The 13,712-nt window shown below is 41.0% G+C and overlaps 1 protein-coding gene across 45 annotated transcripts in view; it reads left to right on the top strand.

The window, feature by feature from the left end:
* The window catches only part of DLG2 (discs large MAGUK scaffold protein 2), a 988,777-nt gene extending 976,949 nt beyond the window's left edge, over positions 1 to 11,828 (top strand). For all 45 annotated transcript variants that reach the window (XM_030286703.4, XM_032751275.3, XM_032751277.3 and 42 more), the window contains 3 exons: positions 555 to 664; positions 5,711 to 5,802; positions 6,496 to 11,828. In XM_030286703.4, coding sequence (XP_030142563.1) covers positions 555 to 664; positions 5,711 to 5,802; positions 6,496 to 6,602 — 309 coding nt within the window. In that variant the 3' untranslated portion in view covers positions 6,603 to 11,828. The remainder of the gene's footprint in view (positions 1 to 554; positions 665 to 5,710; positions 5,803 to 6,495) is intronic.
* Positions 11,829 to 13,712: the final 1,884 nt, after the last annotated feature.

Raw genomic sequence — 13,712 nt, forward strand, 5'->3', positions numbered from 1 at the left:
AAGTGGAGTCTCTGAATGACATCATCCTTCGCACTGTCTTTAGTTGGATGTAGTGCAATGGATTCAGGGTTCTAACACAGTGCCTCAAGTACTCAAAACAACCTCTACCCTTCCCTCTGTAAGACAGGTAGATAAAGTAAATCACTTTCACAGAGGCAAAAGAACAAACAGAAAGATTAAATTATTTACCTCAGGTGACACAGGGTATCTTTGACATAAACAAGAACTGAATAAATCATTTAGAACATGGACATTCTATTGCTTTTTATGAATTGATTTTCCTCATCTCAAGAAAATCCTCCTGCCCCTGCAAATTTAATCCCAGTAAAAAATAAATCCCAAATTTGTTTCTGTATCACCAGTGTATATTCATACTGGCACCAAGCAAAGGAAAGAACGCAGCATAGTGGAGCGCATACCCTGGGCTACCCCTTCCCTGGTGTGCCAGTAATGGCCCCATTCCAGGGCACTGTGTTGCAGATTTGCTGCCTATCTTTTGGCTGATCTGCAGCAAAGTCTGCAAAAATAAACACATGCTCATCTGTTTCCAACAGGGCAAGCACTGTATACTTGATGTGTCAGGAAATGCTATCAAACGACTACAAGTTGCACAACTCTATCCCATCGCTATCTTCATTAAGCCCAAATCATGGGAGCCTCTGATGTGAGTATAAACTTCTTCAAGCATTTTACTATTTTCGGGTACAGCCTCAAGTGGCACCACACAGGTCTTGAGTGTACATTTGGCTTGTTCTTTAAAATTAGTAATAATGAGATGAAGTAGGAAGAGTGCCCTCAGAGCCTGTCATCCACTGTATCCTGGTATCTCAAGGAACAAGCCGTAGCTTTGCACCTTTCAGACTGGCACACGTGGGATTATGTGCTGGACCATGAAGGACCCCCTGCCAGTGGTTGGTGTACTTGCTCCAGCCTGTGCAACAAGTTCACCAGGGGCTCATTCACACAGCTTGGCTTGTCCCATGCATCCTCAGGTGCTCTTGGGGTTTACAGCCTGGCCAAGGGCATGAACCAGGGGCTAAACCTGTGTCAGACTTGAGGTGTGTTCCTCTTCACCAGCCCTTCATTTTCATGCAGGTCTGTAAGAGGATAGGCAAGGAGCCATGGGACTGGAGAAGGGCAAACATAACACTTAAAAGAATGAAAGAGAAGGCACCGGCTCCGTGCTGCCAAGGCTGTCCGAGGTGGCACATACTTTGGGGGATAAGATCAAAACTCAATGTGAGATCAGTAAGATGAAATTCAGCAGGAGAGACAATGAAAACACAAGTACAAGCAGGGAATAATTTAGCTATAGCACTGCAGAAAAGCATCTGGCAGTTTGGGTGGATCACACAGAATATGAATGGCTGTGTGATGTGGTTGCAAAAAAGGGAACTTGCCACTGTGGGCTGTATTCACATCTATGTTGTGTAAGGACACAATAGACTGCTATTTTGTTTTACTGGGGCCTCAGCTGGAGTGCTGGCCTGATTCTGGGCTCCACCCTCCTGGTGGAGGAGGAGCAGGAATTATCTAGTGTCACAGAGAGAAGGCTGACGAGGAAATATGGAATTGATATTCATCCTGAGTTAAAACTCAGGATAAAATTATCAAGTTGTTTTCCATGTACACTTATAGTTATGAAAGAGCTATCAGCTTAATTTGCTGTAATAGGGGTGAAATTTTGAACTCTATGCCAGTTCTGTTCAATATTTTTACTGACGACATGGATGAGGGTATTGAGTGTTTCATTAGTAAATTTTCAGACGACACTAAGTTGGGAGCGTGTGTCAATCTGTCGGAAGGTAGGAGGGCTCTGCAGAGAGACCTGGAATGGTTCGATAGATGGGCAGAGTCGAAAAAGATGAAGGTTAATAAATCCAAGTGCCGGGTCCTACATTTTGGCCACAATAACCCTGCAGTGTTATAGGCTGGGGACAGAGTGGCTGGACAGTGCCCAGGCAGAAAGGGACCTGGGGGCACCTGTTGACAGCCAGCTGAACATGAGCCAGCAGTATGCCCTGGGGGTCAAGAAGGCCAAGGCCATCCTGGCCTGTGTCAGGAATGGTGTAGCCAGCAGGACCAGGGAGGTCACCTTCCCCTGTACTCAGCACTGGTGAGGCCACACCTTGAGTGCTGCGTCCAGTTCTGGCCCCTCAGTTTGGGAAGGACGTTGAGATGCTTGAGCACATCCAGAGGAGGCAACAAGGCTGGTGAGAGGCTTGGAACACAAGCCCTGTGAGGAACAAATGAGGCAGCTGGGTGTGTTCAGCCTGGAGAAAAGGAGACTCAGGAGTGACCTTATCACTCTACAACTCCCTGAAAGGTGGTTGTAGTCAGGTGGGGGTTGGTCTCTTTCTCCAGGCAGCAACTGACAGAACCAGAGGACACAGTCTCAAGCTGTGCCAAGGGAAATATAGGTTGGATATTAGGAAAAAGTTTTTTATGGAAAGAGTGATTAAGTACTGGAACTGTCTGCTGGGCAGGTGGTGGAGTCACCATCCCTGGATATGTTTAAAAAAGAACTGGATGTGGCACTCGGTGCCATGGTTTAGTTGAGGTCTTAGGGCATGGGTTGGACTTGACGATCTTGAAGGTCTCTTCCAACCTAGTGATTCTGTGATTCCCATGTCCCAGGGCTCTGCCAATGCCAGGTAGTGCCATAGGATTGTGTTTGACAGCTAAAACGTTGGCACTCCCCGTCCTGTGACAGATGTGTGTCTGGTGATGGTAACAGTGTGCCTGCAGCCACTGGACACAGAGCCAGAGAATTCCAACATGACCCATCCCCGGAATATGCATTCTTCTTGGCCCTGCCTTTGGCAATGACCTTGTTGTATGTCCAGCCACATTACAAGGAATGATGCACACTATCTGGTATTTACACCATCCTGACTTCCTGATTTTTCTTACAGCCTTACAACTCAAAAATATTCTGATTTTGTTGCTGTATAGAAGGGGAAGGGTAGTCTGATAGCCTGCCTTCTGTACTGATTGTTTTAGCAGAAATCTTACCATACAGTTTTCCCATTCATAAAACATTTCCATTGTGTTTTTAATGCTGGCATTGCTTCTGGAGTGATTAAAAAAAAAGCAAAGTAAATAAAAGTGGCCCTTACTCTGAAAAATACATCAGGCAGAACCAGAAAAGTGGCAATAATGTGAAGGCTTTGTTGATTTGATGTTAGAACAGCAAATCCTTGAATAGACTGAATGATGTTATAAAGATGCAAAATATTATGACAATCATTCTGTTGTTGAGCCAAAGCAATGCTATTACTTAGGGCAACAAAACAAGTGGGCTGTTCCAGAAATGCCTGGACTTGGCACTCAGTGCTATGATCTAGTTAACAAGGTGGTAGTCAGTCAAAGGTTGGACTTGATGATCTTGGAGGTCTTTTTCAACGTAATGATTCTGTGATTCAGTCTTTTTTAGGCATGTGAGTACTGCAACACAAAAAAATTATAGGCTTATCTGTCATAACTATTACTCCTGTTCATACAATGAGTTGAAAGCCACTTCAATAGCAAAGTCAAAACACAAAAGACAAAAAAAATTATAATCACAAGATGCAGAGAAACAAAGACAAAAGATTTCTCTTTCATCAAAATCAGCAGATAAAGTTGTAGTGTCTCATTTATGCATATGCTCATTTGCAGCCATCTGAAGTGTAGGTAAGAGTGAAGGGAGCATAAATCAAATTTGCACTTGAAAGAACACATAGCCATTGCTGTAAACCAACTGCTCCATCACCCCTCTCTCCCTCCCTTCTCATTCCTACATGACTCCACCTGGTTTACTCCTAGAGGCATGCTTGTTCATACCCTTCAATCAGCCTCTCTCTCTAGAGGAATGAGAACAGTGGTGAGATCATAGGGATGAGAAATAGAAGTAAGAAAGAACCTGCCTGGGTGAGCTCTTCACTGGGAGAGGAGAAAGGCCCTGGAAAATATGCACTATATTTTGAATTCACCAGCTGTGCAGGTCACCAGCTAAGAAATAAGGAATAGAACGGACTGCAGTATGACAGTATTTTAATTTCATCATGAAAAATGGACATCATGGTCCTCTCCTTCTCCATACTCTCTTCTAAGGACCCAGAATGGGTAGAGTCAGGAATACAATTAGCACGGTTTTATACCCCAGGCAAATCTACAACCTGAAAGTGTAATGCAAATTTCTACCTGTTTAAAAGTATTTTAAACACTTGTTTTAAACACTTGTTTATATTTGTATTATTATTTTTGCTGCTTTTCAAAGATCTTGAGAAAGACTTTTCAAAAATTTACCAGAAACAGATCTGAAAAGATGTTGTTAGCATTGCAATATTGGTTAAGTGCCCATAAGATGAAAAAGTTAAGTTTTCCTAAGAATTTGCAGTGGCGTGTCCCACTACAAGACAGAGTTTTAGTTAAGTCACCTAAAGCAGGGGTAGCTGATGTGAAGTCCACCTGATTAAATAGCAATCTTTCCAATAAATAGAATTAGTATTATTACAAATTTAGCAGAACAACACACAGATTATAGTAAACCTTTTTATGTATCCTACAAATAACTGACATAAAATTTAAAATAAATATTTCTTATCCTTCATTTTATAAACCTGCTGTCTCCATAGCATTAGTACTTGCAAAGAGATTTTTCTAAGCATTGTTCCCAGCTATATGGTTACTTATATAGGTAGGCAGCTTTAACCCATTTCTGGAAACTCCTTTTTGCCTCCCAGACATCTTCCAGGATGTTTTTCAGAAGTCAAGTAGGTGTTAGCTGTTGCAAGTTCATACTGTAGTGCACTTCATAGAGCATATTTTTTCACTATCATGTCCATAATTTCCTACTTGTATCACCCATGGCATACTGTATACAGTCCATTACCACATATCATATGATTCAGTGAAAGGCATAAAATCAGATTTATGCTCTCCTAGTTGGCTCAGAAAATTTCTGTCATGTTTTAAGAAAAAAATGAATCTACACTGGGAAAAAATGCTAGAACAAGCAAATTCTATTTATTATTGAGAATTTGGACATCTACAGGCATATGAGTATAAGGCAGTGAATGAGTATGATCTTGATTCATTGCAAGTATGCAGTGGTATTAATACCTGAGCATGCACGGGCAAGAGAACTAATTTCTTACACTTGTTAAAGAATGCTTCTGTTGAAACAGAAATGCTCCATCACGTAATAAAACTCTGAAGAAACCAGAATGTTACCTTCTATATTCTTTTTTTTTATTTATTAGCAGACAATAAGCAGTCAGTACAACCTTATCCATCTGAGACCACCGGCTGAGTTTGGGAGATACAGAGGTTCCTGAAGGAGCTTCAGGCAGGAGTGCTAAGTGCTCAGACTATGCAACATCCTGGATTCCAGACCTGTCCATGAGCTCCTGATATCTCAAGTCTATCTCAGTTAGCAGCTGCCAGACTCAGACCTGGTATTTTTTTTGCGAATGTAGAGTAGTGAACCCAAGATAAAAATTTGGTAGAGAAAAGTGAAATGGGAAATAGTCTGAAGAAGTGGTTTTGTACTACATAAGAATGAAATTAAATTGAAAATACTGAAGCTGTCCATGAGCTGTTGGAGGAATTTTACAGTTTCATTCTTTTACCAATCTCAATCCATCTGCGATTCAGTTGAGCATGCCTTTTGAAAGCCATTCTAGCAAGAATCTAAACTTTTTGATTAATTCCTCCATCTTTCTAGGGAAATGAATAAACGTCTTACAGAGGAGCAAGCAAAGAAAACCTATGATCGAGCAATTAAATTAGAACAAGAATTTGGAGAATATTTCACAGGTATGTTTTTATTAATACCAAATTTTTTTTTCCCAAGATATAGTCTTTTATTGCAAAACTGCTGGATCAACCCTGTCTTTGAGCTAGAGAGCCTATCAATATAGTGTGCCCAGAGCAAGGACTTCTGACCTGAGAGTATTGTTTCCTTGAAATTCAAGAGCAGTTGAGGCACTTGACTCCTCAAAAGTTTGATGTCCTGAAGGAGTATCTGTGTGGAGGGAAATTAAGGGACAAACCACTGTGCTTTGTGTTTCAGTTATTTTACCTTCTGTTAGCTTGAGCCTGGTCTTGTTAACCTCAGCAGCCAAGAGTGAACTCATTATAACCAGATCAGAAAGGGTGCAAATCTGCTGCTGCCCACTGCTGAAGTAGGTTCTAAATTGAATTAAGTGTAAAGCTTGACCTCCAACAGTGGGAGGATCTCTTGTGCTGCCCTCCCCAAGACAGACCTGCTAGTTCTATGAACTAACCTGGCTCAGTCTTCTCAGTACGAGCAGTGGGGTGGATCTCTGACAGAGGCAGGTGCCATTGATTTGAACTTAATTGTCATATGCAGGGGTATGACTTTTCCATAAACATCTCAGTGTGCTGGAATTCCTTCTCATTTTATGAGTATCTATGAGTGTGCTGAAGATCTGCTGGATACTGTATCTATTAATTAAAAGAAATATTGATATGTTTTCTCTACTGCAGCTATTGTCCAAGGAGATAGCTTAGAAGATATATATAATCAATGCAAACTTGTAATTGAAGAACAATCTGGGCCTTTCATCTGGATTCCTTCAAAGGAAAAATTATAAATTAGCCACTGCACCTCTGATTACGACGGGAGAATATTTAGAAGAAAACTATAATATACTATTTGGAGGCTTTCCTGTTTTTGTTGCATTTATGTTCTTTGCAGTCAATGTGAATTTTGATGAATGTACAACACAAAGTGTTTGAAGCCATGAAGGACACTGATGGGTCAAAGGGTAGGAACAAAAAGACTTCTACCATGTAAAGCAAATCTGTTGTGTGCTCAGAGCACGAGTTGTAGGTATAAACTTTTGACGTGGAGACCCTCTGTCAAGGGAGCTAAGCCACCTCCTGTGCCCACGCGGACATTTTGATCAATTTCAATGGCTGAGCTCAGTGTGTTGATTGCTTTAGAGAAGTTCCCAGCTCTTGAACCTCACAGGGGGCTTGATCCTGCAAGGCGCTCAGCACTTGACCCCAGTTCCTACACATGAGTAGCCTGTTGACTTGGAGTCACTTGTGACCCTTCCCTTTGCTGTTCAGTCCCACCAGTTCCAGTAGGACTATTCACGTGCTCAAAGCTAGGCACAGGCTTAAGCATTTTGCTAGATCAGGGCCACACGCACCTTGCAAAATCAAGCTCAGAGTATTTGGTCCACTTCCTACTGAGGTCACTGTTGGGACATTCTGTGACCTGACTGGGAGGCGGGTCTTGTTCCAAGCTTGTCATTGCACATTTGTAGTTGGTACACCTCGACTTTGGTAACTATGCACATCTTTTCATTTCTGAAACCAAGTCAAGCTTTTTTTTTTTTTCCCCCTTTGGAAGCACTATTGCATCAGGAACTACCAACAATATGGTTTATTTTGATGGTGTTTAGAGGTGGGAGAGGATGGAAGCATTTCACACCACACACATGTGCACACAAACACGTTCCCATGCCGACAGACACATGTACAAGGATTCACAGCACCTATGTTAACAAGGAGGGATACAACTGGGAAAAGCTTTAAAATTTTTGATTGTCTATTTTATCATTTATATTGATAGAAGGCACTTAAAGATGGAATAATTTATAAAAATAAAAATATATTGATGTATAGAAACTAATTTCTATAGGTAAAATGTTTTTGTGAAGATATTTTGTAAAGATTAATTAATTGAAAGATAAAATATTTACACCCTTGTGTGACTGTCAAATGTAAAGAGGACCATCAAGTTGCATTATACCTCTTCCATAACAGATTCTCTATTATTAATGACAAGCAAGAAAATTCCTTAAAAAGTAGTTGTGATCTTTTTTTTTCTTTCAATTTAATCCTCTCCCTTGCCTCTGTTTAATCATGATGAACTCCTTTGGAAAGACCTCTTGAACTCACTGCCCTCTAGGAATTTTCTGAACACAAAAGGATAATGTATCTTTGAGAGGGACAACTATTCAGAAGCAAAATGTCAGTGCTTAAATGCAGTTAATAATTTCTCTCTTAGGAAGGAGGCACCCTTAATCCCCAAATGTTTTATGACTCTTCCTGTTTCCCTCAGGGAAATAACAAAAGCATTTGATCTTTCCTCTTTTTGCAAGCAGGTCACCAACTAACTTGTATCTTCATTCATTTCACAGTCAACAAGGGTCTTAAAAGCAAAAGCTGAGGCAATAGACATTTGTGAGGGATTTGGGGAAAGTCTGTGGAATTGCAGTCTGGGGTGTACGGAAGGGGAGAAGGAGGTATTTTTTTTCTCATTTCACATTGCCCTTCTTCTGTGTAGTGATGCCATTCCTCACTGACTTACAAGGGGACAACTGATGACAAGGGATGCTATGACAGTAAAACTGAATTGCCTTTGCTGCTGCTGGACCATGTTCTCTATAAAACCCACACTCCTGCCTCTGCTGCACTGCAGGAGTGAAATGCTTATAGCTGGTGGCTACAGCAGCCCTAATGCTTACATATATCTTAAGGGCAAATGCTAAATAGACTCCTCTGGCACTTGTCTGTTTCAAGCTTACACTTCTTACACCCTGTCCAGCTGACAGGGCTACCCAGCCACCTTCCGCGGACAGCGTGATGAGCTGGATCTTTGCAAAAGCCACCAGCAGTGACAGGGTTAAAAACACGGGCATTTTACTGGCTCTTGAGTGGGCCTCTCACGCTTACTGCCCAACTATGGTAACTGAGAAGTTCATACTTCTTTAACTATTTTTCCTGCCTGGTCAGCGCAGATTTATAAACAAGGGTTTCAGTTAAGTCTCCAGAAGAGCTTTGTAACCAGAAGGGCTATAAACTTTTTTTTTTCTTAATATTAATTAATGAATGCTTTGATTTTGGATAATTCTGCAGAAGTCCACAGAGTGACCCCAGATCTTTGGAAGCCATGGATTTTTCCATGCTAGCAAAATACTATTGCCTCAGGTTGGGAAATAGCCCACCAGACCTGAAAAACCAAGTATCCTAAAGCAGGAACTTCATTCTAATTTTCAGCTCTGTTTTTAAGCAATCAATCACATCTGCTTCTTTGTTTCTTAGTTCAGCATGCAGCCTTTTATGGTACTATCCTACTAGTAACTGTTTTGCTTTGTCATGTGCTGTGCTTTACAGTGAACAGTAACACTACGGCTGAGTACAATCAATTTTTCCATCAGTCCTTGGTTACTGTAGTAACATTATTTATTTTTCTCTGTCTGTTGTTTGTGCTTCCATTTTAGAGTTGACATTGCACTTCTTCTTTTTTTTTTTTTTTTTTTTAAATAAAACATATATTTAAAAACAAATCGTCAAGAGAACCAGTGCGAAGTCTTATTTCCCTTAGGAACTTGTACTCCCATTTGTCTTGTGTGTTGATGTTTTGCATTCCATGTTGCAGCATCCTAAGAGCTGCAGTCCATTTTTGCATTGCAGCTGTTCAGATCATACTGGGTGGTAGTGGGAGGAGGAAAAAAAGCATAAGACTCATGCAAAATTACATCTGGTGAAAAAGAAGAAGTCCAAACTTGCAACCCACAGCAATTGGCGCCTGACTCCGTATTGATGCTAACACAGCTTAGCATAATCAGATTCCTTTTCTGTCCATGTTAAAGACTTGGGAGCATCTAACCATGAGATCAATGCAAATGCTGGACCCTTTAGGAAAAGTGCCAGATCACACCCCTGGTGCTATATCTCATGTTCTGGCACAGTGTGTAGCACCATAGGGTCTAAGCAGAATCAAAATTATCACAGCTTTTTGTCCACCCATGAATGATCACAATGACATCTTGCTGGCTTTGTGCAGATGTGCAATATTACAACTTAATTATTTTTCCTTGCCACAAACAAAGAAAATAAAAAAATCTTCCATGCACTGACTCATTGAGAGTTTGCTAACAGGGCTCAGTGGAATGGCACTTCTTCACTGGTCTTACAGTCTGACCATCAACCAGTGGAAGAGCCTCTTTCTTGCTTAATCCCCTTCCTACAGAGGTACCCTGTCCATGCTAGCACTTTGTAATTTCTTTGGTAGTAAAGGCTGTTTCTAGATCAATATTCTGTGATGTAATTGTCTTTGTAGCTAGCATGGTTTGATGCTCTGGTGTGGATGGGGTCATAAGAACCACTTGGTAAAAGTCAAGGATAAGAAATCTCTCCATTGCACTGAAATTACAAATCCTCATCCTGGAGAGCAGTGTGGTACCTGAGCTAATAACCACTACGAGCCAGCAACAGTGTCCTAGGTATACAAGATCCACCTACCTATTTATATTAGTTTTCTATGGAGAAATTGTTGGCATTACACCTTCACTGTTACTCGCTCATCAGCACCCAGTCAAATTGTATTTTTGGTTTTCTTATATTTGAGTTTTTGTTTTTCAAATTGTATCTCTGACCAGAGGATTCAGTGAGTGAAAACACATGAGGATATTTGTAGGAAAAACCGTGCTGAGGAAAAAGTATCACCCTCCTTTTTCAGATGCAGATTTAAAGCCATAATATCTGCTATGTTCACAGAAAGTGGTCTTTTATCCTTCACAGCTTTTAATCTCAGTATTTTCCCTCTTGAACATTTTGCCTGTCATGTTATGCATGTGGTTCACTGTGCAACTGCATTCAAGTGCGCAAGCCCCTTCCTTGGTGGAATAAACATTTTTCTTTCCCATTAAAAATCAGACATTTTGTCAATTGGTTCAGAAATAAGGATAAGGTTATTATGCTTAAAAAAGGAAGTTTCCATTCTAGGACACAAATCAGCATCAAAGCTAACAGATAACATCTAAAATTTATTCAGCATATAGCTAGCCTAGATCCTCAGCTGGTGGAAATCACAGTCACTCCTCTGATTTCAATGGAGTCCATCTCATTTATATCACCTGAAGTTAAACATCCATCCTCCTCATCATACTTTTTTGCATCTCTGTAAAACACCAAAGCCACCTGATTAAACAGTGGCTCAGCACCTTCCATCATTATTTACTGCTTATTTTACTGTAACACCCAGAGGGCCAAGTCATGGACCAAGATCCTTTTGAGGCCAGTGCTGTGAAATTGCTAACAAAAAGACCCCAAGGGCCAAATGGATTTGCAGAAGACTTCAGCTGCACTGACATCTCACCAAGACCTATAGGAACTATCACTTCATTGGCCCTTTTTGAGACTCTGCCTTTAAGGTGAAAAACACGAGAGGCAATCCATCATCTCTCACACCACATTAGCAGCTTAGACCTTCTGGCCCTACAGCACAGGCAACTTGCCCTGATATAAAAGAGCATTTCTGGGCATGGGAGCGAGCATTCTAGGCAAGATCTTTGGTGTGGGGGGAAAAAAGCATTAAAAAAAAGGAAAATAAAAATGGCAACACTGTTGGCTCTTAGTGGTATAGCCTTTTAATTTCTGGATTTGTGCTCCTAAATTTAAATTGGCCAGTTTGAATTTCTGAGTGCAGCAGCCTGTCTGCACCAAGCTGCTCCCTCCAGCACAATGTCCAGCGTGCATCTCTTTAGCAGGATGTTTCTCAGTCCAGCTGTAGTGTGGGGTACTCAGAATCTGAACTGGAGTTTACAAAACACCCTGTCCAGCTTACACTCCTGTTATGTGTAAATACTCTGCGCATCCATTCCATTTGTGTAAAGAATAAAGCACACACAATTATAAAAATTAAGCTGTATATTTCATACTAGCTGTGTCCTTGCTTATTTATTCCAGTCCAAGCTCTCAGCTGTGGTTCAGTTGTAAATGCTTGATAGAGTGTTTATAAATATGTCATGAATTTTATTATAAAATATTAATATTAAAGCATTTTTACACTTTATAGCAAATTGCTTCTTCACAAAGCATAATTTGTCTTTTTTCCTTGGAGCAGACTAGTAAAAAAGAAATATGCTTTTATTTTGTCTTGAGATATTATCACATCTATCACAGAAGACTGACACAAGTCTGGAATTAGGAGGATGGTTTCATAAATTACTAAGAATAAGACACCTTTTTCCTTCTTGCCCTTTTTATTTCTTTTTTACTTCACATTGATGTGGAAGTTGCCACCAAGAAGATTCATTTGGTGAAGTACAGCCACTTTCTCCTTACCACAATTCTGCTGTGAATTCAGTATCATCAGCATCTTGATGAATAATTATCAGAATACTTTTTATAAATAATCATTCCATGTTTATGACATTGCTGCACAGCCATGAGGAAAAGGACTGTAATAATTACATTATAGCTGCTTCCAGGCAGCTTAGTGGAGCATAAACTCACTTGTGCTATGGGATCCCAACAGTTTGAGAACCTTGGGGTTTGGCCATTCCAGGAATATCTTTGCAGATGGTTTGTGGGCTCCAGGGAGGCCATGTGAACATTGTCAGTCCCCAGCAGAGGCAGTAACAGTATGGAGACACTGCTTTTGACATGGACAGTACTATCTGCAGTCTGCAGAGGACCACAGAGCCTCCATATGGCTCTGAGAGCCACAACTGAGACTACAGGGAAAAAACTCTGTCCACAGGGTTTTACATGTGCAATCACAAGGATAGTTAATCATCTAAACATTCATTATGATGCTTTAGATTTCTCCAGTAAATTCAAAAGAGGGAGGGAATCCAAACAATTGACATTGAGCAGGATCTCTTATTAAAGTACTTTCTTCTTCATCCTCTCTCTAGGTCAACCTGAGCAAATTCCCCAGACTATATTCCGCAGGAACAAGAGAAACTTCGAAAACAATCTTTATAAAGTGGATTGGAGACAGAAAGTACTTAAAAGTGTAGGAAGCTAGACATGCTTTGATGATCAATTCAGGCATTGGTGGCAAACTTTGCCCACCATTTTCCTTGGCCAGGCATAGAGTATGTCCCTAATGGTCACATTTTCTGGTTTGTCCCACTGCCTTTTAATGGTTCCTTCACACAGACAGCCAAGTATCTGGACTCAGTTGTCCATTCACAACCTGTGGTTTGAAAGACTATCTCCCAGTTTGGAAAATTATTTGGAACCAAAGCTACAAGGTAGATGAGCAGTACTTCCACTTTACAGATACCTCCAGGTGCCAAATCCATCTTAAGGAAGTCACTTCACCATGATTTTCAGAAGAATTTAGGTGTCTATCTAGCATAAGTAAGTTGTTCATTTCACTATAATCAGAGCACTTTATAGCTAGCACAATGCAAGGCATTGTGACCAATGAGACTTAAAGCACCTGTGGGAAAGCAGGAAAATGGTGATACAGTTCCTAAATATCTAGGGACAGAGCAGATCCTCTTACCCATGAGCAATCCATACCGAAACCTTTATTATCAAAAATTCCATCCCTGAAAGTACTCAAGGCCGGGTTCGATGGGGCTCTGAACGACCTGGTCTAGTGGAAGGTGTCCCTGCCTATGGCAGCAGGATTGGAACTGGATGATCTTAAAAGTCCCTTCCATTCCAAACCATTCCATGATTCTATTGGACAACTGAGGAAGACCTACCATAATAGCCAGTGCAGGACTCACCAAAAGCACCATTACAAAGCCCATCTCTGCAAGGAAGGTGATACCATGGCTGCAGAGCATGGACTGCTTGGGTTGGCTGGCTGGGCATGTCAGCAGTAAAAGAGCTGAACTGCTCTGCAGACAAGAGTGGAAAGCTGTGGACAAAAGCACAGCTCCCCTGCTCAGTGGAGGAGGGCAATTCTGGAAAGTACTCACTGCTCCAGGCTCTTACTGGTG

This window comes from Taeniopygia guttata, chromosome 1 (genome assembly GCF_048771995.1).
Source record: "Taeniopygia guttata chromosome 1, bTaeGut7.mat, whole genome shotgun sequence".
NCBI lineage: Eukaryota > Metazoa > Chordata > Aves > Passeriformes > Estrildidae > Taeniopygia > Taeniopygia guttata.